This window comes from Pagrus pagrus, assembly GCF_965226575.1.
Source record: "Pagrus pagrus genome assembly, chromosome: 6".
In the NCBI taxonomy this organism is placed as follows: domain Eukaryota; kingdom Metazoa; phylum Chordata; class Actinopteri; order Spariformes; family Sparidae; genus Pagrus; species Pagrus pagrus.
The window spans coordinates 27258288-27285108 of NC_140190.1; the positions used below are offsets into that span (position 1 = coordinate 27258288).

Below are 26821 nucleotides of genomic sequence, written 5' to 3' on the forward strand. Positions count from 1 at the left end.
TAGAGAACTCATTCAGAGTTTAACTAATGAAGAAGTCTCTCTTGTTACTCACTAACCAGTGGTAGGCGGTGAGGGCTCTGCTGTATCGACCAGCTGTCTGTCACTTCCTCTTCTGTCTCCATGTACACAAAACACATAGTAGAACATTAACCGCTGTCTTCACGGGGTGTGCCTGTGTGCACACATGGATATGTATTGCTGTGTGTGTTTGCATGCAGTCACAAGCGAGCACATGTGTGAGTGTGATCCTGCCATATTACAACTGGCTGCTGTAAAAGTGAAGCAGTGAGATCACTCAGGGAGACAGGTGGGGTGGGGTGGGGGTATAAAGGCTCAACTATAGCATCAACCATCCTAACAGGCAGGACAGTTGAGGCAGACAGGGTCGTTCAGTAAAGAGGACAGAACTTTTCAGAGTAACAACCAACCTCAAGGGGTGTAAGGAGAAATTGTTAGGAGGTGCCGGGAAGCTGCAGCTGGACATAAATATAAAGACAACAGGTGGAGCATTATCATTCCCTAATTTAAACCCCTGACTGAAGTGGAGTGGACAAAGACCGTACCAGATTTAAGTCTAAACTTCAATTTCAGTTTGATATAATTAAACTGAAAGATCAACTAAAGCAAAGTGAAGTTTTGAAGCCCAAAAGATACTTTGTAAACCCAGGGAGTTGTTACTGGTAGAGGCGGTTGAGACATCAGCGTCAGAATGTGTTCAGGCGGCTTTGCCAAGTGTCTGGGGATCACTCTGATGCCTCTGGCTATTGTATGTGTGCTGTGTAACATCCTGCTCTTCTTCCCTGGTGGAAAGACTGTGGAAAGCGAACACATCACAGTTGAGGTCTGGTACTTTGGAGGCATTCTGGGATCTGGAGTGCTGGTGAGTACGTTAAAATTTCAACAGTGACAGTAAGAGCTGGTACAATCCACTTTGCCAATACTGGATTAAATGTATCAAAGGGTAGAAGATGCACTCTGCCTGATACCTGCTGCTTTTACCAACACTGAAGACGCATTTTCTGGATTCTTGGGATTTTGTAGCTTTTCACATTTTAGATTTCGATTTTTAGATAGCACTTCATCATGATGGCATCCGTGTGCCCGTGGGCTCATGAACGCAGTAAATTATAAATAACATACTGAAAATTAATTAGGGCTGCAACTAATCATTATTTTCATTAGGCCTATATATATTAATCTGCCAATAAACGCCTTGATTACAGTTATCGATTAATTTTGTGTTTCATAAAGTGTCAAAAAATAGCGGTGATGTCCTCAGATTGCTTGTTTTGTCTTATCATAAGTATGGTGTATAGATGTATATGTATATAAGTCCAGAACCTAAAAATATTCAATTTAATATGAAGTACAACAAGGAAATAATTACAAATCTGCACATTTCAGAACCTGAAATTGAAGAATTTTCAGCATTTTTGCCTAAAAAAGGAATTAATTAACTGATCATTCAATCAACAGTTCTTTTAGCTCTAAAACTTATATACAGTTGTCCATCACCTGAAAGAGTCAAGGGTCTTATTAGATCTTGTATGGTCTAACTAATTCACATTAGAAATATTAGAAAAACAGATCATAGAAATGCTGCTTAAAAATCGGAATAGAAGGTGTGATTTTAGCATCTTTGAAATTATTCGGAATACATTTGTATAATATTTTGTCAATCGTAGTGATAATTGATTAAGCATTGACAAATGGCACATTAAGGTACTCATTTTGTAATACTTTATATCTAGTTTAGAATGGTGGGACGTTTGACAGTTCAATTTCATCCTGCAAACAGCAAAGGGACAAATAATCATCATCTGCTGTTTTATAACAGTGCTGTGTGTGTGTGTGTGTGTGTGTGTGTGTGTGTGTGTGTGTGTGTGTGTGTGTGTGTTTGTGTGTGTGTGTGTGTGTGTGTGAACTTGGGGTGTGTTCGGACGGCAGATGATCTTCCCAGCTCTGGTCTTCCTGGGTCTGAAGAACAATGACTGCTGCGGTTGCTGTGGCAACGAAAGCTGTGGGCGGAGATTCGCGGTGAGAAGACGTTTCACCATTTAACTTCTCACCATCATGAAGTATTTATTCACAGCTGTGGCTTCAAATGTCACAGGACAGAAGGATTAGAATGGATCCCAAAATAATTCTGCAGCAACAAAAATGTTAAAGTTTGTAAGTCTCAGTTTTTTTTAGGGTAGGCTCAGTAAAACACTGATAATTAGGAAGTTAGTTCATTTTGAAAAAGTTTGCCAATTGGGATTGCTAACATGCACAATACCAGGATGTTGAGCTATTATTAATTCCATTATGTATTCCCAACTCTGACATGTCAACATGTCTTCAGTAAAGGAAGCCTATTAAACCTTTCAAACCAGTTTTTAGGTTAGAGTTAGAAGTGCAAATCATGTAACACCCAAAAACCCAGAACCCAGCACAGGCAGTCAGCCAGACAGAGACAGAAAGAGTAACTAACATTTTTCATTTTTGCGTCATCAACTTTAATTGGAGTGAAATAACTTTCACGTTTGGGCACGTCATTGTTTTGGATATTTGGCACCTAGACAATAACAAATAGTTAATGATAATTTGAATTAAAAAAAAATAAGAGGTGAAATTCAGACTTAAAGAATCAAATGCTGGTGGAGATAGGATTATGAAATCATCATTAAATAAATCAAGACAAAAAACGCAATTACTGTGGGAACATGGGAGTTGTTGTCTTCGTTGACAACCACCTTTGCTGATTAAAAACTATGTGAGTCAGGCAGAAATGTTCATGTGTTAAAGTTTTATTCGTTAAACGTTAAGTCACGTTCGCCGACTTCCTTCCTCACTCTCTGATTCTCTCCTGGAGGTTATAGCACAGGTGACCAGATGAAGCGCATTGTTACCACAAATAGAATTACAGGTTGAACAGTTTGAACATTGTTGGAAACATTTGGGATCATGTAAGTACTCAACCCAGCAAAAATATAAAACAAAGGTCCAGTCGTTTTTAGACATTTTACTGCAGAAATGGTACATATTAAGTTAGGGTTTATTTCACTTTTGTTTTATGAATCACTAGCTTGTTTACATTTTCTCCACATTTTTGTCTTTATGTTAAGTATACCAGGCGGTGCTCGCCACAAGATGACCTTAATTAGGAGCAGCAGTGAAAATGTGTTGTTTCTCCTCTCTACCAGTGGATCTACTATGTAACCTGTTTACTGTGGAGTCATTTAAAACAAACACAGTGACACTATGCACACACACCCTCCATGATTTACACAGCAATAAATGACAAAACAACACACACTCACACATACACTCTCTCACACACACACACATACACACAAACTGATCCGACATCAATAACTGTAAGAAGAAATTCCCCTGCTGGGAGTTTCACATGACTTTATCACACAGAGTGCGTATTGTTCTGGTCCAGACACACATACTGATCGATACTTCAGGAATGTGTAGGTGTGTGGGGTCCAGCAAAGCATCAGCAAACAAAAGTCTGACACACACACACACACACACACACACACACACATACACACCAAGTGTTGGCTGTGCTCTGCTTGTGACCCTCAGAGAGAATAACTTCATTGTTGTCACAGAAGTTCAAAGTGAGATTGTTAAAGAGAAGACTGATTCCCAATATAAGTACCTGTTCTCTCTCTGTCCCTCTGTAGATGCTGAGTTCCATACTCTTCGCAGGTGTGGGTGTTTTGGGGGCTGGTTACTCAGTTATTGTTTCTTCTGTGGCCATAAACCACGGACCTATGTGTGAGGTTTTGAACGGGACAGCGATGGTGTGGGACACTCCCTTCTCAAACGGGTGAGACACACAGCAAGTATTAAAACACTTACTACTTATCCCAAATAACCTGCATGATCAGCAATGCAAAGATGTATGGTGCATGCAGTTTATTTCAGAGGAAAATGTAAAGCACATTTTCATTTTACTTGTCATGAATGGAAACTTCACCCCTTAACCTGAAGCTCCGGAAATGTTTTGCTGACTTTGAAACTTTACCCGACTTTCCATCGACATGAGTGACCAGATAATGACCACATTTCTATTTCTGGGTGAACTGTTCCTTTAAAGGTACAGTTGACGTTTTGAGGAGATTCACTCGTTTGATTACTTGCTGATAGTTGAATATGAAGACTGACACCACAATCAGGTGTGTCAGTCAGGTGGAAGTCATTTAGCTTAGCTTAGCTTTAATTAAGTCACCTTAGCTCAGCATAGCATCAAGAGGGGGGGTACAGCCATCTTGGCCCTGTCCAAAGTTAACACTCAAGTTAAACTCACTGTTCCCCAACATCTCCCAATTTTTGTGAACCAACCCATTTTAAAATGAACATTTTAACACCCGTAATAAGAATTTAATTAGCTAGCAAGCCCAATTTATTGATGCTACCTTTTACTACAGAACTCTTAACATAAAAAAGCTAGTACGTAAACACCACATTATTAAAGTGGCTGTAAACCACTGTGCTCTCTCACTAATTAACTGACTCTTCACCAGTTTAAAGTGTCTACAGATAAAACATGCCTCTTTTTCACCCTCTCTTTCCAGTGACTACCTGTCCAACAGAAGTTCCTGGAATGAATGTACTTATCCAGATAACGTGGTGTCCTGGCATCTCTCCCTGTTCTCTGTGCTGCTGATCATGGGTTTAATCGAGATGGCACTGTGTGCTGTGCAGGTGGTGAACGGCCTGCTGGGGGCTCTGTGTGGGGACTGCTGCGGCTGCTGTGGAGGGGTCAGTATCTAGTCTGAGATGACATGAGTTCACTTTCCTCCATTTATTAAGATAATATGATCAATTTGAAGGGAAATCTAAATTTACATTAACATTTCTGAAATGATATTGTAAATCTGGGCAATATATCAATATTATATCGATATCGTGATATGAGACAGTATATTATGTTAGAATTTATATCATGATATATCAGAAGTGTTGTTTTTTCCTGGTTTTAAAGGCTGCATTCCAGTAAATTAATTTAATTTTCAGAAATTACCAGACTGTTCTATATATACTTGTTCAAATACTTGCCTTTACCCACTTAGTCATAATACACACATTACTGATAATTATTTATCACACTTTTTGAACTTCCAGCCATCCCTTTATTATTGTCTCATTATGGATATCAAGGTATTTGGTAAAAAAAAAAAAATAATAAAATTGTGACATTTGATTTGGTCGTCTGGTCCTGGCATTTATGAAGTGCTTTGAGAAGATTTCAAAATACTGAGATTCATAGAGTATCATAATATAATCTAAAATGTTTGTTATATAGTTTTTGAGGCCATATCGCTAAGAAATTCATTGTTATTGTTATTGTCATACATACTTATAAATTATTATGTAAAAAGAAGAAAGGTAAGAGTAAAGATATGACTGTGAGATAAAAGATGTTTTGTTGTTTTATGACTCTTTTTCATCTGGCTTCTTTGCTGAGATAGAGACTAACCTCGGTTGTACTTAGACCTGCTTTAATAAAGGAAAAGAAGAAGATGACTATGATTAAACTTAAGTGAAATATAATGAAATATTAATAACAAAGATTAAACGCCATATGTGGGCTTGTTGATGTGCAACGATCTGACAGGAAGTTTAAAAAATGGCATGCTTACCAGGTCAAACACTTATCCAGATATTTTCTATTATTTAATATTTTAGCTGTGTATTGCCCATTTAATTCCAGATTTGATACTCATTAACTGTGATTCAGTAAATTATGTAACAGCTTAGGGCTTTAGGAGTGTTGGTGTAAACAGGGATGGATTCCATTTTGCAAGTAAACCACATGAAATTGTTCATAATCTTTGTCTTACAGAGCGATGGAAACTGAGTCTGAGCACCTCCTGCGAGTGTCTGAAGACGGCTGTTTCCTGTGTTTATTCTGAGGACAGTTGTCTCTCTGCTTTCTGACGCTCCTTTCTGTTTCTGCATCAGAGCTCATTGATGGCATCGTGTGTGCTATCTAAAAACACTAGTGAAATGACAGAGCTCCAATTTAAAGGGTTTCCCATTAACTCTCTAGCAAACACTAATGACTTCATTTTCAAACACTTACCACTGTAGTTAATGATTTTCCTCTCGTCATATGTATTTGAATCAGTTCTTGCCAGTTCAGTCAAAACAGTTAATATAATTATAATAATATAATAATAACAATATCCTATTTTTATATATGTATGAAAATGATATGGGAGCATGAGACAGGACAGGACCATGTTACTGCTTTAAAGATTGTTTTTTTCTTATCCAGTCAAAGTTAAACAAAGGTAGCAGCAACATGTTCAAAGATAATGAGTTTCTCTCTTCAGATAAGATATTTCTGTTGCATGACTGCCTCCTGCTGGGCATTTTGGTGTTTTAAGTTTGATGGGATGGGGGTTACAAATTGTAAAGACAGACCTACATGTATCTACACCGTCAATAAAATCTTACATCTTGTTATCACAACAAATGTGTTGTGATGTTTATTTTTATTTTTGCTGCCTTACTTACAGTAGGTAGGGCTACAACTGTCACTGGCCTTTTGTCACTTTTCTTTTATACACAATTACATATGGAGGTCTTCTTGTGAGGCACTCTAACTCTCTAACTTGTCTTATGTTTTATTAAAGTCTGTGAATGACTGATCTGAGTGTTTCAGGGTTATTTTAAGAGAAATAAGCAGCCAGCAGCAATTACAGCATTGTCAGGTCATGGACACTTAAAATCACCAGGTTAAAATTGAACCCAGACCAATATTATACAGATGCAATACTGGTTTAACTTTACCCAATACCTGTGTGGTGTTTTGACCTAGTGTCATGTTTATGGTGTTAATTTTACCCAGTACCTACGTGTAGAAAACCACCCAACATAAGGATTGTTTTGATTCAGTAGCATATAATGTAAAAATAATGTCAACAGTGGGTAAAAACAGTGGAGTTAACCTAGTATGGAACCATTCTGGCTACATTTTTTGACCCATTGTGTAGTGAGTGCTGGAAAAAAAAGTACTAAGAATGAGAATACTCTCCACTACAAATTACAGTCTTGCATTCAAAACTGTACTAGAGTGAAACTGTAAGTATCAGCAAAATGTACTTTTTGTAAAGACAATAAGGTCGCCTACTCATAATGCGGAACAAGGTCCCTGTCATTGTTTGACTATTATATATGTTGGTTTTGGATTATTACTACAGCTGCGTTAATGTTTATGTTGCACTTTAATGCTGTAAACCTACTGTAGATGTTTAATCATGAGTTTAACCTGCTAAGCCCAAGCGGAGCCCAGTTGGGCCTTTCTTTTGAGCACCTATGGTAACAGTGAAATATATAGTCTGGTACCTGGGAAATTTTAAATGGCACAGATGGTGCCAAAATGTTCTGCCTGAGTGCTCTGTACTAAAATCTCTCACTTTTGTTCTGATTCACTTTATTAGCATCAAAATTGGCAGAGGTAATGTTGTGCTATGGTTTGCTAGAGAGTTGGAGCTGCAGCTGCATCATTCCTCAGAGATATTCATTTTAAAATTGTAATTAAAAAAATAAAATCTTTAATTAATGCTGTGTGCCAACTTAATTTACTCAGACCCAGTAACATAAACAAAATCTGAACAAATATTCAAAGTGTTCCCTTTATTACGATACCTTGATAATTCAAACAGACCTTGTAATTGCATACACTGTTAATTATTGAGCAGAGACACAAAATAGAGGCTAGTTCTTAACAGGTTAACAGGTTAAGAACTAGGAAATGTCTCTCATCCCACTAAGGAACACTAAAAATGTTTTAATCAAAATCACCACATTTGGAAAGTAATATTTTCACTGTGCAAGAGGGGTGTGAAGACATGTAATGTGAAAAGAAGCTTCTATACTACAGCTGTCAGGCAACTCTAGTGGAGTGGAAAGTGAGCTTACAACATTTGGACTACAATAAAGTCCAGTTAATAATCGATGTTTGTCTTCTGTAACTCCAGCCAAAAAAAAAAAGAAAGAAAAAGAACAAAATTAGTTGGTTTGAAACAAGTCGAGTGAATAATATTTATTCATCCGGCTAGCTTGCTTCTATTAAGCCTTCCTGCGTTCTGGTGGAACGGTAGTTTAAAGAACACGGAAGGATTTCAACGCGTACCAATTTGTTTCCCACTTCCTGCTGGGTGACCCCGAGGATAAATATTACTTCTAAGGATGAGGATTACAACCTGAAACAGAGGTGATTGTACTGTTTGTGTTTCGGAAGCATGACTTTATATTGTAGCTAGGTGCTAACACAGGCTTCGGCTAGCTGTGTAACGCTAGCTGTTAGCTCGGTAGCTAACGTTTCGGCTGTGTGTGTTGTGTCGTGTGAGCTCAGACAGTCTCTGCAGTACGAAGCAGCCTCTAGCTTCATTTGAATTTCTCACAGTGTGCAGTTGTTGCATGTGTCAGTCTGAGCTGTACAGTTGTTGTTAGCTGCCGCAGAGACGTGCAGGTGTTGGTATAGCGGATTTCTGTGTCTGGTTCGGTCAGAGTCTTCATGGAGGCGAAGAAACAAGATTTAAGTTTTCTCTGTTGAGTTTAATAAAAATGCACCCTGTTTACAGTGTCCCTGTTAAAGTGTAGGGCTGTGTGATAATGGGGGAAAACTGACATGATATTTTAGTTTGTATCTGTGATACACATTGCGATATGAAAATACACAGGAATTTCTACCAGATAAGTTTTTAAAAAAAAAGGTTATTAGCCAACATAATGTTATTATTGACAGCAAATACAAAACAGAAAACAGCATATAATGACGGGATCATAACACAGGCAGAAACCATAGATCAATGCATAAACATGTTACATAAGATACATAGGTTCAATGTTTAGATAACTTTTCTATTTTTTGAGTATTTAATTGATGTAATGTATTGGTGGGCTTCATTTCCAAAATATCGAAAGGACTGTTTTTGAAAATTTTTGATTCATGAATGTGTGATTTTGCTTGTAATGGCATGAAACTGATGATGCATGACACCATCAGTTTCATGCCATTACAAACCAAATGATGATTTGTTTTGGTAGATGAGTAAAGAAGCCAAATATTACATTTTCAGAAAACGAGTGGTAACTTTATGTTCAGCTTGATGCCACAAAACATATAAATCACATCTAAAATGTGAAAAAAGATGAGTTAATTTGACTTACTTTCCATTGCACACGCTATGATGCTTAAACAAAATATTCACAATATTCAACTCACTGTTTCCAGTGTGATCTGTTTGACATTTTATTCTGTTTTATTCCTTTTTCCATCAGATGTTCTCTGTTATATTTAAAAGAAGCACCTTTGCAGCCCAGAAGGTAATGACCATTTTGATTTGCATGCTCGAAAAGCTCTTTGACTTATTTTTTTGTATGATATGAATAAAATATACTGAATCTTTTTAAAGCTTAAATGTATTTTCATTTTTAATATGAATGTCTTTTTAGGTGTGGCTCTGGGCAGGTCGTCCACAAAGATGCTGGACATCAGCTCTGATCGGAGCTTCTGGTGGATCCATCTCACTGCAGACCTGCTGTGCCTCAACAGCAAGGCTGCCGTTTTCAGAAAGGGACAATGGACGAGTAAAACCTTCACCATTACTCCGTTTCAGGAGGACTGAGACACATGCAGCTCCATTCTTAGTGAGGAACCAACATTTCCACTCCTCTGCTGTGAGGCTGAAGAAGCGACCACAGCTTGAACCTCCTCCCAGAGAGCTGGATCTGCTGCGCTATGACATGAAGGACTTATGGAAAAGTCCCAAACCTGCCCTGTACCTGGGGTTTGCAGGGCTGATCCCCTTTGTCACCCTGCCTCTGTTCATGGCTGTGTCTGAGATCTACTCTCCAGAGTTGGCCTATGCTCAGTTAGCTTACAGCGCCTCCATTCTTTCCTTCCTGGGTGGAGCTCGCTGGGGATTTGCTCTTCCTGAGAGCAGCCCGGCCAAACCTGACTGGATGAATCTGGCCAACAGTGTGGTCCCTTCCCTGTTGGCCTGGGTGACTATGCTGATGAGCGACAGCATTGTTCCTGCAGCCACCATGATTATCATGGGACTTGGGGTCTCACTGCATTACGATCTGTCTCTGCTGCCCACTTACCCCAGCTGGTTCAAAGCCCTGCGCACCGTCCTGACTGTTGTGGCGCTTTTTTCTCTTCTTGGTACTCTGATAATCAATGAAATGTACCCAGAAAAGAAGATATTCTCAGATTAAAAAGGTATTTCAAACTATAAAGCCAACATGTTTTTATTTAAGTGAGTGATCACATTTCAAAGTTTTTTTAATGGGAGTTTTCTGCTCCTTAGGGCTGTGGGATGTGACCGTAATCTCTTATCCCAACATGGGTAATTTTATATGCAGATATCGATAGCTATCACGATGCTGTAAATTAGTTGAAGAAATAGTCTATATAAAAAGACCACATGAAAAAGCCTATTTCCTATGACATTTATTGTAGTATCTGTTATATGAATTAGACATCCTAACTGCATCCATGCAGATGACGAAAAAATAATGCTGTATAAATTTGCGTCACAACAAAGTAAACCAAATATGAAATGATAGACTGTCTGGTCAGAATCTCTATGGTTTATTAGAAGTTATGCATTTTCAACAGAAACTGGCCAGAATAGAATGAACATCTAATGTGCTCTCAGCAGGACACACAGCCTGTTTCCTGTTTAATATTTTCCCCCTCATCAGGCCCTCACTCTAAAGCCCCTGTTTAGAGGTTTTATGTCACAAACCATCTTTCAAATTGGCCTGATGAAATATGTTTATTTCAGTGATACGTTTTTGTTTTTGACACCACAAATAAAAATCGCCAAAACCATAGATTTTCAAACACCTCACATCAAAGGAACTGAGCAAAATTGATATTATATCACATTTCAGAGCCAGACGTCTTAAATTTGTCATATAAAAGAGTAAAAAGAAGTGGAGCTGCAGTGATAAGCCAAGAATCAGTTGGTTGATCAACAGAAGACAAATCAGCAACTAGTTTGATAATTGATTAATTCTTACGCAATTTCTTTAGCAAAAATTACAAGAATTTCATTGTTACAGGTTCTCAAATGTAAAAGTCTAAGTCTGATCTAAATTGTTTTTGAGAACCTTAATGTTTTTGGAAAATTCATTAGATGGAGCCCTAAAAAGAAAGAAATCTGAGAAACCGCATCCAAGGGATGTTTGGTATTTTTATTTTTCTTTAGGGATTCTTCAGAAATCAAAGTCAATATCAAAACATTTTTGAGTTATTCACCAGGAATTAAACAGTGAAAATCAATTTCCCTTGCAGTCCCTTCTTTAGTGCAGTGCTACAAATTAGCAAAGCCACTGTTACTGCTTCCTTTTACATGGCCAGGATCAGACAGCTAACGTCACGAGTATTAACATCACCGAAAAAGGTATTACATAAGATCTAACTGGAGTAATCTGTACTTAAAGCCTCAGAAGTCAAATGCACAACACACAAGACTCCTGTGAGAGCTTGTACTGTCTCAGTGAAGAATACATCCTCGTCTACAGAACAACCCTTTAAAAATGTTCTGAGATCCCAACATGTAGAGCCAACATCAAACATATTCAAATACGTGTCAACCGTAATATCAAATAAATACACAAAAAGCGTCTTACTTTTGTATTCAAATGTTTTTATTCATGTAAACACCAGCATCTAATTAACCAAATATTGAAAACAAAGGCAGAGAAACACAGAGGGGAGAGAAGTCCACAGATATCTGAGAAAAAGCACATAAGGCACATTACTCCCCTGTTCGCCAAACTGAAGAACTGAAAAGGTGCAATAATGACGTCCAATATAAAAGAGACCAACACTGGGGTGAAATCCATTCCCAAACACTCACCAGAATGTGAATCACCAGAGTAAATATAGTATTGCACTTCAAAAGTTTCCTCAGATTTCTTAGTGAAACATCTCCCCACTGAAAAGTGACATCTTTGACAACATTTTGGGGAACAACATGAAGCTGGACGAGTGTCTGTGTATGAATTTAAAATCTTAGATAGCAAAAAATCAAGTGTTACTCCACTTCTGAGAGTGTTCCGCTTTTTGAGTTGGTACAATAAGGTGCCTTTTGGTCAGATATTAGAGGAAAGTGTGACGGTGCAGTGACATAACGGGACCAATATTCAAAATTACTCATATATATATATATAAAAAAAGACATTTCTACCCAAAGAGACAATTAAACAAAACAAAACAAAAATGTAATGACATCAAAATTAACCTCCGACCAGTGCTTTTGGTTTTCTAATTCTAAATATCCACCTCTTTGGTTGATTAAACTGAAAGTCAGCTGACCCAAACTGGGCCCTGAGAGTGTTCTTAAATCTGTGGGTGCATCCCAAACGCAGGTTGGACAAACAACAGTTGGAAACATTGTAGAAGTTTTATTAATCTGTAAGAGCCCTGTGTGAGCACTGCAGGATCTGGTAAACAATTTCTTTTTTATAACGGCTCAACAGTTCAGACAAAGTCCTGCAATCGCTTTAAAAACTTCCACTATGACTCCATCTGCAGCCTGAGTCCAGACTTTGGGGAACTAAAGGTAAACAAGTTCTTTACGCGACAGTTTGAAATAAAACAAAATGCTGCACATCCTCTTACACTCTGCTGTCTGCTGCCTACTTCTGAATACCCAAGCCGGACCGCATGTACTCGTACACCACGTAGCTGATGCTGACGGCCGGTATGACTTTCATGAAATTGGGCACGATGCCGCGGTAGAGTCCAAAGAAGCCTTCCTTTTCCAGAATCTTCTTCACCATCAGGTTCATGGGCACTTGTTCTGAGCCTTCCAAAGAAGCTGAGAAAAGAAATACAAGATACGAATATGAAAAAGAGAAAGACATAAAAAAAAAAACCCACCGGATTCTTGACAAAGACATGCACCAGAATCAGGGAATGTCAGTGTTTTATTTTATATAAAAGGATTAATTGTCCTCATTTGTCCCCTTTAATTACTCCAATCAACCATTTGCCCTTAAAGTTTGTGAGCCTTTTTTGAACCCATAACAAACACCCAGACGGCTGTCCCAAACACAACCAGAACATGAACATTTCTGATTTCAGCCACTTGGGAGCAGCAAAAACAAGATGTCAAATTTGTGTTCACAGTTGAATTTTGAATTAGGTTTGGTTATTTGTACCTTGTGCCTGCATCCGGGTGCGGATCAGAGCCAGGGGGTAGCTGGCCAGCTGGCCACAGGAGCTGGATATGGTGCCACAGCCGAGCAGCACCAGAATGCCGGGGTTGGCTGTGTCTTTGGCGTAGCGGGACAACCAGAGGTTCTTCAAGCTCTGGAGAGGACAGGGAAGTGTTTGTGTGAGAGAAAGAAGCATTAGTTTTATTTCACAAAATCAATATGTGACATCTATAAAACATTTAACATATAACAAGTGGAAACCCTTCACCATGTAAAGATGGAAGATCCATAATCACGTACCTCGTACACTGCCAGATCTATACCAGCGTATGGAATGATGCCCAGTATATTGGGGATGTAGCCCTTGTAAAACGCCTTCAGTCCTTCCTTTTTCATGATTTTCTTGGCACAGTCAAACATCCCTGAGTACTGTCCGGTCTTCCTCAGGCACAGACGGGTTTTCAGCACCTGGAAGGACGAATCAGTGAGGCTGATTTAGCCTTTTTACTGACAGTGTAACAGCAAGTTGCTGTTAAATGCATCTCTAGGAGAGAGGAGACTCGCTGGAGGAACTATGAGCGAAGACGCTATAAACAAACCACAAATACACAATGATACACCTGTAAATGCCTCCACCTGTGCTCACCTCCATGGGGTAGATGGCAGTTTGCGCTGTGGCTCCAGCCAGAGATCCAGCCATGAACCTCTCGTGGGTCCTGACCTTCCCGGGTTCACTGGCGAGCATCTTCTTATACTAATGAAACACAGTGACGACAAGGAAGAGTTGCAGCAAGATTCAATGACTATTGAGGGTCATTTAACAGTGGTGGTGTAAACAACTTCATCTGAAATTATAACATGAACAATATCTTTGATATTAAAGCTCTAACTAAACACACTATATGATTGTGATGAGCACAAACCCTGCAGCGTATACTGTATTCAGTTTATTTGAAGTGAAATGGGTTTACCCGCTCATAGGCCATAAATTTAATGGCGGTCTCAGGGGCGATCTTCAAGACGTTGATACCGTTTCCTCTCCACAGAGACGTCAAGCCTCCTTCTTTCAACATTTGCTTGAAGCCACTAACCAGGTTGATTTTGTTGCTCTTGGAGGAATGCACCTGTGAACAAAAACACCTCTCATATGTGAGCCATTATTTTACAAAGGGAACGCATTTATGTAGTTTACAAGAAGCATATAAATGATATAAAATACAATCAAGAAATGGGGAATTATTTTCACATTTGCCTCCTTTAGAGGAACAGCTTCTCCACGTTCTGTTGTGGTATATACATATGAGTATGATCATATGTGGGATTATCCTATTTCAAGGCACCCTCTGTCGCATATTACTAATCAGCTCAACCTTATTTATACAGCACCTTTCATGTGAACATGTACATCAATGTTTTTGTTTAGTCTGAAAGTCACGTTGGCCTTTTAATAAGACAATTCATGACCAGTGCGACCAAAAGTTCAATCAGAATATAATTCAAAATGTTATTTATGAAAAGATCTGATAGAGGGGATGTGACAGACAACTATAGAAAGTTTTGACATACCTGCATGAACACCTTCATCCTGTCCAGCGGGGCGGTTCCTGTGCGGGAAACTGCGCCCGCCATGGCCCCAGCCGACAGCTGCTTCCACCACAGACCCGTCGTCTTCTCCTCCTCTGTGAACTCATCTGGGATGGCGAGGCTGTCACCAATGTCCAGGACCTGCACACAACACAATGTAATTACAGCGACAGCCAAATAGATATTTTAAATACTGTGTGAACTTCAGTGTCTAAACATCAACGAGGAGCTAAAAGAAAAATGTCTTTGGTTCTTTAGTTCAAATTGCAACTTCAAACCAAAATGTAAACTTTGCAGAGCACTGGATGCTGTCAAACTGATGAAGTACAGCCACAATATGTTCAAGGGCTGCAAAAATACATCTGTGTGAATTTCATGCCTGCTTCATTCACTTCAAAGCCACACGGTTCACAGATTCACCTTGAGTTTAATACCTGGCAGGACAGGATGAATGCCATGTCCTGTCCAAAACCTTACGCAACTACAGCTCCATGCTGAGAGATCAATTACATCATAGCGTGCCACTTTATACAACCAGTTGTTTTGGTGACATTAAATCAGGAATGTTGTTTTTGAATCTCGTGAAATTGACAATACAGTTAAATAAAAACAATGGCATGTATTGACATTAGCCATAGCGACACGTTTAATGGAGCTGCACAAACTAGAGTTCTCCTCAAATCATATGCAAATTAAATTTGAGTGCACATTTCCTTGCTCACTTTTCACCTCTGCATTGACAGATTCCTTTTAAAAAGGTGATGACAGTCAACAGCCAGAGGTATCTTGAGAAAGGTAACTGTGACCTTTTTTGGGGGGATGGCTGATTCCCTACACCACAAACATAAAGCAAGCAAGTGGTGTGCGTGTTGCCTTCAACTCATCCCACATATGGAGGTATATTGTAATTAAATATGTGCAACAATAAACCCCTAAAGTGTCTTTATGATGTTTTCTTTCCAAGTGACTGAAAGAGGACATGTTATGGAAGCAAGACCAAAATCTCAACATTAACCAGTGCATGAAGAAAATGTTTTTGCTTGTAGAGTGGGACCTTAATATTTAAACATAAACAAAACATTTTGATAAGAACCCCTAAAAGTATGGTTTATATAGACTTAGGACCAAGATAGCAGGACATGTTACAGTTGAAAAACAAACTTGTAAGTGCTCAGCGGTGGACCAAGTACATATTGGAGACACACTGTTTTTAAATCAACACATCTTGCATTATTATGGAATGCATCTGGCATTATTTACACACTGTATGTGTAGATACAAAATTCAGTGTCTGTATTGGCTGAACTTGGCTGACAATAATGGCCGCCCTGATGTATTGATCTGGTTGTACTGTAAAGATACATAAAACAAGCTTTCATTCATCACCAGGTAACAACATTGACTCAGAGGCTGAATACACAAACCTACCATGTCCACCTCCACCTCATAGATCCCCCCATCATCCTCAAAGTCGATGAAAAACCAGTTTCTCTGCTGCTGCTGGGGCTGCAGCAGAGCCATGGCCATCTCAAGCCTTTGACAAAGCTGCTGATCCACAACAATATAGTCCCCTCTAGACTCTAATTCTCAGACTGGTCAGGATCCTTTACGGTTCTAATAAAGTGTCCAGTCAGATGTCGAGGGTCTGCAGATCCAATCCAGCCCGAGGGGAGAAGCGCTGTATCCAGAGTAGCCAGTGACCATCCGCGTGAATACTGGAGAGGGTGGGAAGCTCTCACTGCCATAGATGTTACCACCAATGCTTCATGTGAGCTACCTCACTCCTGTCCTGTTCTGTACTCACTTCCTTTCTCATCGACCCGTCTCAATCCCGCCGACTGAGCTAATCCTGCCGTAGGTCAAACTGAAATTAGCTTATCTCCGCCTCAGTTTAGCAGCCACAGGTTTATTTAACCTGTGAGGATGTGTCAGTGAGCAGAGGCCACAAACGTCAGAGATTATCCATTGACTGGGACTGACTGTGACATGCAACCATAGCAGCATACAGCCAATAATCTACAACTGACATTTCTGTTTAAAGATGTAAATATCATTAATAAAACTCATGTGAATAGTTTAAAGATGTGTCTATTTTGATAATCGTTGAATAGTTTCAGTCACTTTTAAAGCAAAAATGTCAAAAATCTGCCAGTTAAAGCTTCTTAAATGTGATGATTTGCTGCTTTTCTTTGTTCATGATTTGGTTAGATGGTGAATTAAGAGTCCTCTGGTTTAAGATGTCACTTTGAGCATTTTTCCACATTTTTTTACATTTTATAAAATATACGATTACTCGATTAATTGTGAAAATAATCTGTAGATGTAATTGTTAGTTGCAGCTGTATTCATCAACAACCAGACCAGAAGGCTCCTAATTACAACCTCTCTTTCTAAGAAGAGGTCATCACAAACTCTTCCTTCTCTCTTCAGGCTTTATTTCCACCTCTCGCTCCTTTTCACACCTCTTCTCTGGAAATGATTGAGTCTAATCTGCTGACGTCAAGGCACGATCTGCTGCCAAAGTCCTCGTCCAAATCCAGTTTTGGCCGTCAACTCTCTTTCAACTTTCCCTTTGAGTGCAACAGTCAGAGAACACTGAAGGCACGGATCAGACTGTTTTGCCTCCATGTCAGTTTCATTTTAATTAAGATTAAGTTTCTATGTAGTGGATTATTTTCTGTATTTCCTCTGCTCAGTTTGGGCTTGGCTGCAGACCAGAGACTGTGTAAGACATGCTTTTTCATCACTTGGTATTCAGGGCTGTAATTATGCCTCTGATCACTGTGAAGAATATGTGATTGCAAAATAACTTGGCATCAGGGAATGTGGGAATACAGATGCGTCACCAACTCATGGTGAACTCATCAAGCCAAAACAGGCTTTCAAAAAAGTGTAAAACACTCAGCTTTAAAACTTGGTGAACACCAGAGGTGGGAAGTACAAATACTTCGTTACTGTACTTAAGTAAATTTTTTGTGTATCTGTAATTTTTCTGACAACTTTTTACTTTTACTTCCTGCAGTATAACAGAAACGTGTGTACTATCTACTGCTTTCATTTTCAAAACAGGCTCGTTACTGTTGTAATGCAATTGAGGGGAATTAATGACTATTTTTATTTCTGTGTCATTGCACGCCGCCTTCCCAACATCACAAGACTGATTTCAACCTATCAGTGCACATCACGCATGGCAGACGTAACAAGACTTAAACAGACAGAGAGGGAGAAAGGGTGTGTTAGTGTCTCATATCTGCAGAGATTTTCTTATTTTCTCTCTTTGTTCCTGCTCAGGACGCTTTACCAACATAAATTGTGGCTATTTGACGTCCTGGGAATGAGACTCAACAATCAACTGTCTTTGTGGTGCGTTTAGGATCAGCTCGGACAAATACCGCTGATTCTATCTTCAAGTTTAATAGTCTTTGAATTATATTAATATGACGTTAGCTTCAGTTAGCTTTGCACAGAAATGGCCGCTGGAAATGTCCTTCAGAGGGAAACTTTTTACTTTGATTGCCTTTCAGAGCCTGTACTTTATTACTTTTACTTGAAGTTCAATCAGTATTAATGTGTCATTAATTGAAACTATTATTTGAACTAAAGTTATTCGCAATATACTAACCATGATATTTTTGACACATATTTATGGCCGTGTTCTTTTTAACTAAAATGAATCCATCAGTTTGGCCTCTGCTCCCTCCCTCACACACACACACACACACACACACACACACACACACACACACACACACACACACACACACACACAAACACTATCATATGGACAGTGCAGTTGCTGAGTCCTGCCTCCTCCTCTTACCGTGCTGTGCTTCCAGTAGCGGATAATCTCCTGCAGGTTGGTGGCCGGGTTAAACAGGAAATGCTCCCTCCATTCGTTCCAGTCCACAGTCATAGTGCCATCGACATCGATACTGTACAAGGACAGACAGAAGACATTGACATTTTGACTACTTTTATATAATTTTCATCACAAAAACTTGGCATTTATTGGAAGCATACAAGCAAACGTCACAAACAAGGGCTGAACAACAAATCTAATTTATCCAATAACAGGAATTATGGATGTCTTTACTGACCTACATTTACTCATTTTGCCATTTGTTCTTAATATTTTCGATATGAAACAAAAGCCTTCAGTCTGACTCAAACCGGGGACTTTCAGGGACTCTGAACAAAATAAGATGTGAAATCTAACCTGAAGTTTAACCAACAAATAAACCCACAGTCCAGAATCTTTCATTTGTCATATTAAGAGGGACAGACACAAACCACAAGAACACAAAGAATAAGACATCAGGGACTAATTCACTGTTTTTGATCACAAGCTTTGCATTCATCAAGCAAAAGTCACAATTAATCCTGCAAATATCATCGAGCCCTCCACCAAAGGCAATGGACGCCTGGATTTGGAGCACTCTTTTCCAAATCCCATTCACTTTCTAGACTGATCAGGTTTCTTTTTATTGCTGCTCAGTCAGACAGAGCAAGTGATAGAGAGAGAGAGATTTGCCTGATGGCAACAGATAGTGGTGTGGCAGCATGCAAACAAGAATTAGGTCACAAGCCTTGAAGATTGAAGTCACATAAACCACCAAAATTACGAGCTTATTTTTGTATAGTTTGAAACAAATGTACTTAAAAGGGGGTAAACCATGTGTCTCCTCTACAGTCTGTCCTTGTCTGCCCTCACTGTTCATCTTTCATTCATTTCCTTCCTTCTGTGGTTTTCAAACATATTTCTGTCTGATTCACAGTCATCTGATTCACATCCTGCATCACTTCTCTTTCCAGGCCTCACTGTCAAGCAAGCTCCGGTACGTCTACTGCATCAAACTTTGTTTATGCAAATATAGAACAAACTGTAGAGCTCACTGTATAAACGTGGCCTGACTTCCTGGGCAAAGAACAATATGAGGAATATATGAAACAGAATCCAGCTCAGTTGGATACAACGATGACACATCCGATCAATGGCTTTTTTTTTATCCAGCACTGTCAGCAGAAGCCTTTTAATACTGGATATTTTTTATGCGAATATAAAGTTTTCAGAAATCACAGAAAAATATTAACTTGTGCACACGATGGCTGCTGAGGTTTATTGGTTTTCAGGTATACCATGCTGTGAAAACTGACAGTTATCATTCCATGTTCATTTCCTCATCAGTACTGTTGAATTCTACTGTATTAGTGTTATTAAAAAAAATACGTTTTTCAAGTTTATTTGAAGTTTCATGTCTATCGGGACAATAAAGCGTTTGTTTAACCAAAAAAAACACTTTCTGTTTCATTCATTTTCAGGGTCCTTGTCACTGATCATAACAACATGTATTGTGTTATACTGTATACAGTGATAACCTGAAACTGTGGTATTTTGTAAGATGGTGACTGTACCATGACTATCTCTTACCATTGCAACGCTAATGCACACATAGTAACCGACAAAAGTAGGTCAAAACCTAATAATGCACAAGTGACCATAACTAAGCATCATGATGAATGAAATATAAAACTTTTACAGCCCTGCATGCCAAGAAGAAAATTAATAAATATTTTTAGATTGTTATTATTTGGTAATTAAAAGTAAAACAATGCTCAGCATTAAGGCAAAAATCATAGTGTGAATATTTTGACAAATATGCAATTGCGATATGAGTCATGCTGAAACTTTTTTTAAGATGATGGTGATGTGATTTTTGCTGAGGTTTGTACCAAGCAACCATGTTCACTTACATCTGGAGAATATGCTTTGAAGGCCGGATCGGCCCTATTGCACCACAATGCTTTATTTATAATGCAATTTGGATATTCATTCTGTAATTCCATTAATTATTGAGCCCTTATCTGCATCCTGGTAAAATTGTTGATGAGAAAACACAAATAACACCCAAACTAAAATGAGATTGAGTTCTTTATGTGCAAAATGATCTGTGTGTTATGCAGAAAAGCCACAGTAGGCAGTCATTTAACTCAACTACAGAAAGCAGGGAGGTGAATTATATACTTGCAAAACTTTGATTGCAACAAAAACTTTGCACTCTGGGTCCTTGGCTTTGGTAATTATACATTACAGTTTTTAATTTACTTGATTCTTAATTGAAGTCACCAGCTAACAGAAACGATCTTGTTTAATTGCCCATTTGTAATCAAGCCTGAGAGAAAACTCTCCCGTTAATGACCTCGTTCCTACATGTTTGTATACCGTCTCTCTCCAACTCAGTCAGACATCTTGTCAGCTCTTTATCATGAACCACCAGCCCACTTTGAGCCAACACACAGACTGAACTTTGTTATCAGTCCCTCACACTCGTCCCCACCTTCAACATCCTTCTTTACATTCTAGTTTGACTTCATGAGGGTTTTGTTTTGGACCCGTGTAAGAGGAACATAATATTTCCATGAGCTCTGGTGGAGCACAGCTGCAGAGTGATCTTCCTGAATTCAGAGCAGCTACAAAATGAGTATAAATAGTACAATCACCTATTAAGGATCTTCTCGGCCTCCTCTTTGCTGATGTCCAGTCCCAGATCGGCAAGCGACTGCCTTACCTCCATGAAGTCTATTCGACCTGTTAAAAATGAAAACACAGAAGTCCTGTATATAATATGTGAAATTCCCAGCATTCAGTTTTACTTTGTGGGTATATTCTCAACATCAGTTTGTACACTTTGTGGACCACAGCTAAATCCATAAACTTAAAGTTTGCTGGATATATAATTTCATCATACCGTCATTGTTTTTGTCCAAGCTCTTGAAGGTGAGCCGTAACTTCTTCTCGTGGTCCTTCAGATACTTGGTGAACTCACTGAAGTCGAGCCCCTCGTCCTTGTCCTGGTCTCCAGAGGAAATTATTTTCTAAAGAAAACAGAGAGCACAGATAGAGATGGGTTCAAGTACTGAACATCAAACAGATAACAAATACTGTTGTAAAGTAATGTTTGTCCATTTTGTGAGACCTTTTATGTATAACGAAGTGATATACCTTTTCCCTGTTACTGTGTATCATAAAATATGCGTCTCTCGCTGATGTGGGATATTTATTGTACTTTCATACAGAAAATTGATGAGTTTGTGTTGTATTTATGTCTCTTTTTTGATGTGGGGAATGTGAATGGTTGTTAACAGCAGCTACTCCTGCCTGAAAACTGCCTGACATTTAGCTGTTGTACCGAAACGTCACACACAAATGTATTTCTGTTGGTGAGACGTTGTGTGGGAGTTTGCTTAGAACCTCTGGTCTACTCTTCCCTCTCCTACGCACCTGGCTCATGAAACCAATGTGCAAAGTATTTTTTTCTGTTTTTAACTTTTTACTTATACCAAAAGATTGATACATCAATAGTTCAGTGAATAAACATCTTCTTTTCATGGATTCATGGATTATAGATATGTGGATCAGAACCAAAGACCCAAGGGGGGAAAGACAACAACAAACTAACAAAAAATAAATAAAACATTTCTATGCTTTTAGCTCTTTGTTGATATCCACGGTGACTGTATCCAAATAAGTGTCATTTTCAGCTGTATTTTAGGTGGAGGATGCCTTTTTCAAGAGCGATAAATAGAAGAGCAGTGGACGAAGTAAACTGCGAAGAACTCCAAAGAAAGTACCATCACAACAGAGTATGATACAGTGGAAGTGATATATTATCACCTATGGGCCTCCATGTGATATGGTAGAGGAGAAAGACTGATCCACAGCTAAAAACTACATCCAGGCCAATTGTTGTACTTGCTGTCTTGTGTCTGGCCTCACTGGGTGTCAGAAGAGGTTTTATTTCATTCTCCCTTCTTCTCTTCGTGCAGCAGCTGCTTGATTCCACCAGTTGGTGGCAGAATCATGCAGACAAAAGCTTCTTTATTTTATCTGAACTCACTTCCTGTGTACACTCCTTTTATTGGTCTAATTATCTGTCATTATCTTTCATGGACTATGCTTTCTTTCAGTGTTACATTTCCTGCTTTGCTTTCCTCTGAACCATCTGAACTTGGATCAATTTTTTTTTCTAGGAGTGTCCTGCTGCTGATCAAGCGATGAATTATTATGCTGAATAAGAGAAATACTGACAAAATCAGGCTGTTTGTAAAGTATGTTCATCACTCTTTATCATGTTATTATCACATGGATTGGAAGAGCCCCTGTTTTAAACACCTGACCTCTCCTTACTGTTTTGTCTGACTCATACTATATAGCACATAATTATGTCATCAGTCTTCCTGATGAAGGTGAGGAATGTGACATTATTTGATCAGTAAAGGTGGAACCTTCCTCTGAAAAGTCACAGCCCATAATAAAAGTACAACTACACCTGTAATTTGAACTTTGAGACAGTTTCAGATATTCTGGTGCAATCTTTCTCCACACAGCCTGCTCGTTACCGGCCTCAGATTCTTGTTCATTTTGCAGAGAGCACTTATGTATAGATGAGCCAGGTTGTTAAGATAAACGCTCCAGGTGAATGTGAGAAACTCCTGAGGGAAATGAGACTCGAATTAGGGTGCTGAGAGTCTCTGCTGAGGGATCAACACATGTTTGAATCTGAATATCAGCTTGCGAAAAAATTAAAAAGGGATTTATTTGCTAAAATGGCTTTTTAAAAAATCTTTTCTTCTTTTCTATTTGCTTGCAAACCGTCAAGACAAAAGATGTGCATACAAATAATAAACTACCACCCTCCTCGGATCATCATCTGCTCGAGGGGATTGTTTTATATTTAGGACTGGAGTTTGGCATCTGTTCTGTTCAGACAGGCTGGAGCAGTTTGGGTTGAGTGCCTCACGGGGGAGGTGTAAACACTCCTCTTTCATCTCACCGCTCAGTAAAAGTCCTGCAGTCAAACTTTGGCTGTATCAGTGAAAATCCCCAAAGTTAGGGAAAAGTCAAATTGGAGACATAATTAGGATGGCGTGCTAAGGATGGCACTGAAAGCTCAAGAACAGCTACTAAAAAGGACCCTGGAAAACAGAACCTCTTCACTTTCATGACGGCTGTGCAAACTCCATCTGCTGATGAAGATCATGTGATAGAAACTAAAGCTCCAGGACTGCAGCTGAATGGACCCGCTGGTGAGCCTGATGCCTTGATTCTTAAGACAATGTTTGAAAATACATTATGTTGTTCTTGAAGACGCGACAAAAAGAAGTGAATCCAGGACACAGGTCATATTCACAGTCAGGTTGAACTGATACTATGGAACTATTATACAGCACACAGTCACGTAAAGTCATCCTGATCAGGGCTGCAGGTAACGATTACTGTCATTATTGATTAATCTGCCAATCATTTTCACGATTAATCGTTTAGTCTGTGAAATGTTTCAAAAATTGTGAAAAATTCTCATAAAGATTTCCGAGAGTCAAAGGTGACGTCTTTAAATTGCTTCTTTTGTCCAACCAACAGTGGAAAACCCAAAGACTCTTCATCTATTATCATTAATAACAAAGACAAGCAGCAAATCCTCATATTCAAGAAGCTGGCACTTGCAAATGTTTGACATTGTTGCTTGAAAATTGACTTAAACGGTTAAAAGATTATCAAAATAGCAACTAACTTTCTTTCAATCAACTAATCATTTTATTAAAGGGTGACTCCACCAATTTTACACATTAAAATTGTGTTTAGAGGTCTTGGGGAGTACTCCGAACAAAGCTTCATTTAATCTGATAGATTGCTAGGTTGCATTGTGGGAAATGTAGGCACCAGGCACCTCCTATACTGCTGTTGGACCCGTTATGGACAGTTTAAAAACTGAATTGATACAACAGAACCAGAAATGTTGTCTTTTTATTTCCACACAATCTTCTTGCTTTTCAAAACCTGGCACCTACATTACCCATAATGCAATTTAGCCTCTGAATGACATCACTGGAGGCAATGCATCAGATTACATGCAGCTTCCTCTGGAGCCACGAAAGGCTTCGTACTAGTTTTGTCACATATGTCTTCACATTTGAAGACCTGTAGACACATGTTAATGTGATGAAAAAAAAATGATGAATAGTTACTGGGTCAAAGTACTCTTACTTAGATTTGCTGTATTTCTCTGGTGTACATCATCATACACTGAATATATGAAGGATTTTGGACCGCTGGTTGGACAAAACAAGACATCTGAAGATATCATCTTGGACAGTTCACTATTTCCTGACATTGTTTCGACGTATAACTTGTCCCTTGGAGGGCCAAACTTAAACTTTATTCTGAGCCACAGGCCAAAAGCAAACACCTATTACAATGTATTGTTGGGATGCAAAATGGTATAGGGATCCCAAGTTCAATAAATAAATAATTCAGAGTTTGTATTATTACCTCATTAATATTGTAAATATTAAAATGTGCCCCTTTAATGTTAATGGTTTTTATTTTGCTGGAAACATGTGGTGGGCCAACTTTAGAGAGTTGGAGACTAATAGATGAATCAATTCATTCAAGAAACAATAAAGCAGCATGTATCTCAAAACTGTACTTGACAATCCTTGAGTAAATGTACTCAGTTACTCCTGAGTACTTAGGGGTACTACAGAGGAGTGTCAGCCTGCCCTGTTCTCTCAGGAATGCAGCCCTGCACACATCAGGCTCCATAGTATCCGACTACTTTCTCTCCCTATAAGGCCTCTTCATGTCCTGTCTACTGTGTCCACGACTCTACCTGAGCTGCTCCCTTCCCAGTCTTGATGCCCATGGCGGCCAGGCCGGCCTTCAGCTCGGACACGTCCACCTTCCCATCCTTGTTGGTGTCCAGCCTGGCGAACAGATCCTCGTACGTTTTCGACGCATCTCCTTCACAGCGACAGTCCGTAAAAAACAGCTTCCTCACGACTTGATACATGACTGGACCGAGACTGAAAACACTCCTGGCCTGCACAGCTCCACACACACACACTCACACACACACTCACACACACACACACACACGCGAGGGGAAACACACACACAACTGATTCCTGTGGCTGGCACTTCTGGTTTGTAGCAGTGAGACGGTCCCGTGTGATCCCGGGAGATTTCCGCGGTGCAGCTCTGAGCAGAGGAAAGTCGTAGTGACGTCCTGGCAGGTGTGTGCCGTGTGTACTCCTGAGGTACAGAGTAGATGTATGGAACACAGAGCTGTGTGTGGATGAGGTAGTCCGGCGGCGCAGAGCAGAAGGGTGGAGGGGGCAGCTCCAGTTCGCCTCAGAAGACCTCCTCTTCTACTGCGCACACACACATTACAGACACACCCTTCAGCAGGAAAACACTCGTTACTTCACTGTGTGCTTTTATTTCCACATATGAAGCGCAACAAAGTTGCTTTAACTGTAATTCGCTTTGATTTCCTTCTAGAAAAAACCCTTTTTAATGCGCGTCTACACGCGTTTAGCTCCGTCAGACTCTTCTGTTGTGGTTCGGTGGTGTCACACATCCCGCGCACACGCACGCAGTATGCATATTCAGAGCCACATAGAGTAGCAGTAGGGTATAGTCCATGCTCCCTTTATAGTGCTGTGTAGTGTTGTGTAGTCTGATTCTGCTCAGTGAGTCATACCCACAGGAATCTGGCAGCTGTTCCAGGGAAAAAAAAACATTTCCCCCAGACTTTTTCAGTTCAGGCTCCACTGCTTGAAGAGCACAGAGGCAGAGATGCCCCCACAGCCACTGCAGGGAAGGCTTCAGCTCTGGTAGTGCTGTATAAAGTACCCATACTTGATTAAAAGTAAAGATATTGTGTCAAACTATTACTCTGGTACTAGTGAAAGTCATCCATACAAATTGTACTTGAGTGAAAGTCTTAAAGAGATAGTAAATGTTCTTAAGAATCAAAAGTACATGTAAAAGTAAATTGTACATATATTTACATGTATGTATACTGTATACTGTGGGTCGAGACATTATTGGCCTGGCAGATTGTCAGATCCAATAATCTGCATTTTTCTGATGATCAGAATCAGTGTTTTATGTCTGATTGTGGATAACATGTAGCAACTGTAGCTCTGATGCAGCATGCAATCTAACTCAAGTTATCTAATACATGTAGTGAGTCAAAAGCACAAT

General features: G+C 39.3%; 3 protein-coding genes across 3 annotated transcripts; 2 read left to right on the plus strand and 1 right to left on the minus strand.

The window, feature by feature from the left end:
- Positions 1 to 709: 709 nt before the first annotated feature.
- tm4sf4 (transmembrane 4 L six family member 4) lies at positions 710 to 6070 on the plus strand (the record flags this gene model as incomplete). Its single annotated transcript, XM_084354694.1, has 5 exons — positions 710 to 880; positions 1948 to 2037; positions 3681 to 3826; positions 4575 to 4761; positions 5846 to 6070. 5 exons carry the CDS (start codon positions 710 to 712, stop codon positions 5858 to 5860), a joined length of 609 nt encoding a protein of 202 aa, XP_084210820.1. The 3' UTR covers positions 5861 to 6070.
- A 2045-nt stretch (positions 6071 to 8115) lies between these two features.
- Positions 8116 to 10458, plus strand: LOC311258196 (transmembrane protein 69-like). The gene is made up of 3 exons (XM_084354322.1): positions 8116 to 8224; positions 9295 to 9339; positions 9469 to 10458. The coding sequence occupies exons 2-3, from the start codon at positions 9295 to 9297 to the stop codon at positions 10234 to 10236; spliced, it is 813 nt and encodes a 270-aa protein (XP_084210448.1). The 5' UTR covers positions 8116 to 8224; the 3' UTR covers positions 10237 to 10458.
- A 1196-nt stretch (positions 10459 to 11654) lies between these two features.
- On the minus strand, positions 11655 to 26065 carry LOC311259196 (mitochondrial adenyl nucleotide antiporter SLC25A24-like). Its single transcript, XM_084356174.1, has 10 exons — positions 25443 to 26065; positions 21522 to 21648; positions 21274 to 21361; positions 18596 to 18707; positions 14758 to 14916; positions 14163 to 14315; positions 13838 to 13945; positions 13492 to 13659; positions 13195 to 13345; positions 11655 to 12851 (listed from the first exon to the last, which is right to left on the minus strand). Exons 1-10 carry the CDS (start codon positions 25620 to 25622, stop codon positions 12670 to 12672), a joined length of 1428 nt encoding a protein of 475 aa, XP_084212300.1. The 5' UTR covers positions 25623 to 26065; the 3' UTR covers positions 11655 to 12669.
- Between the last annotated feature and the right edge of the window lie 756 nt (positions 26066 to 26821).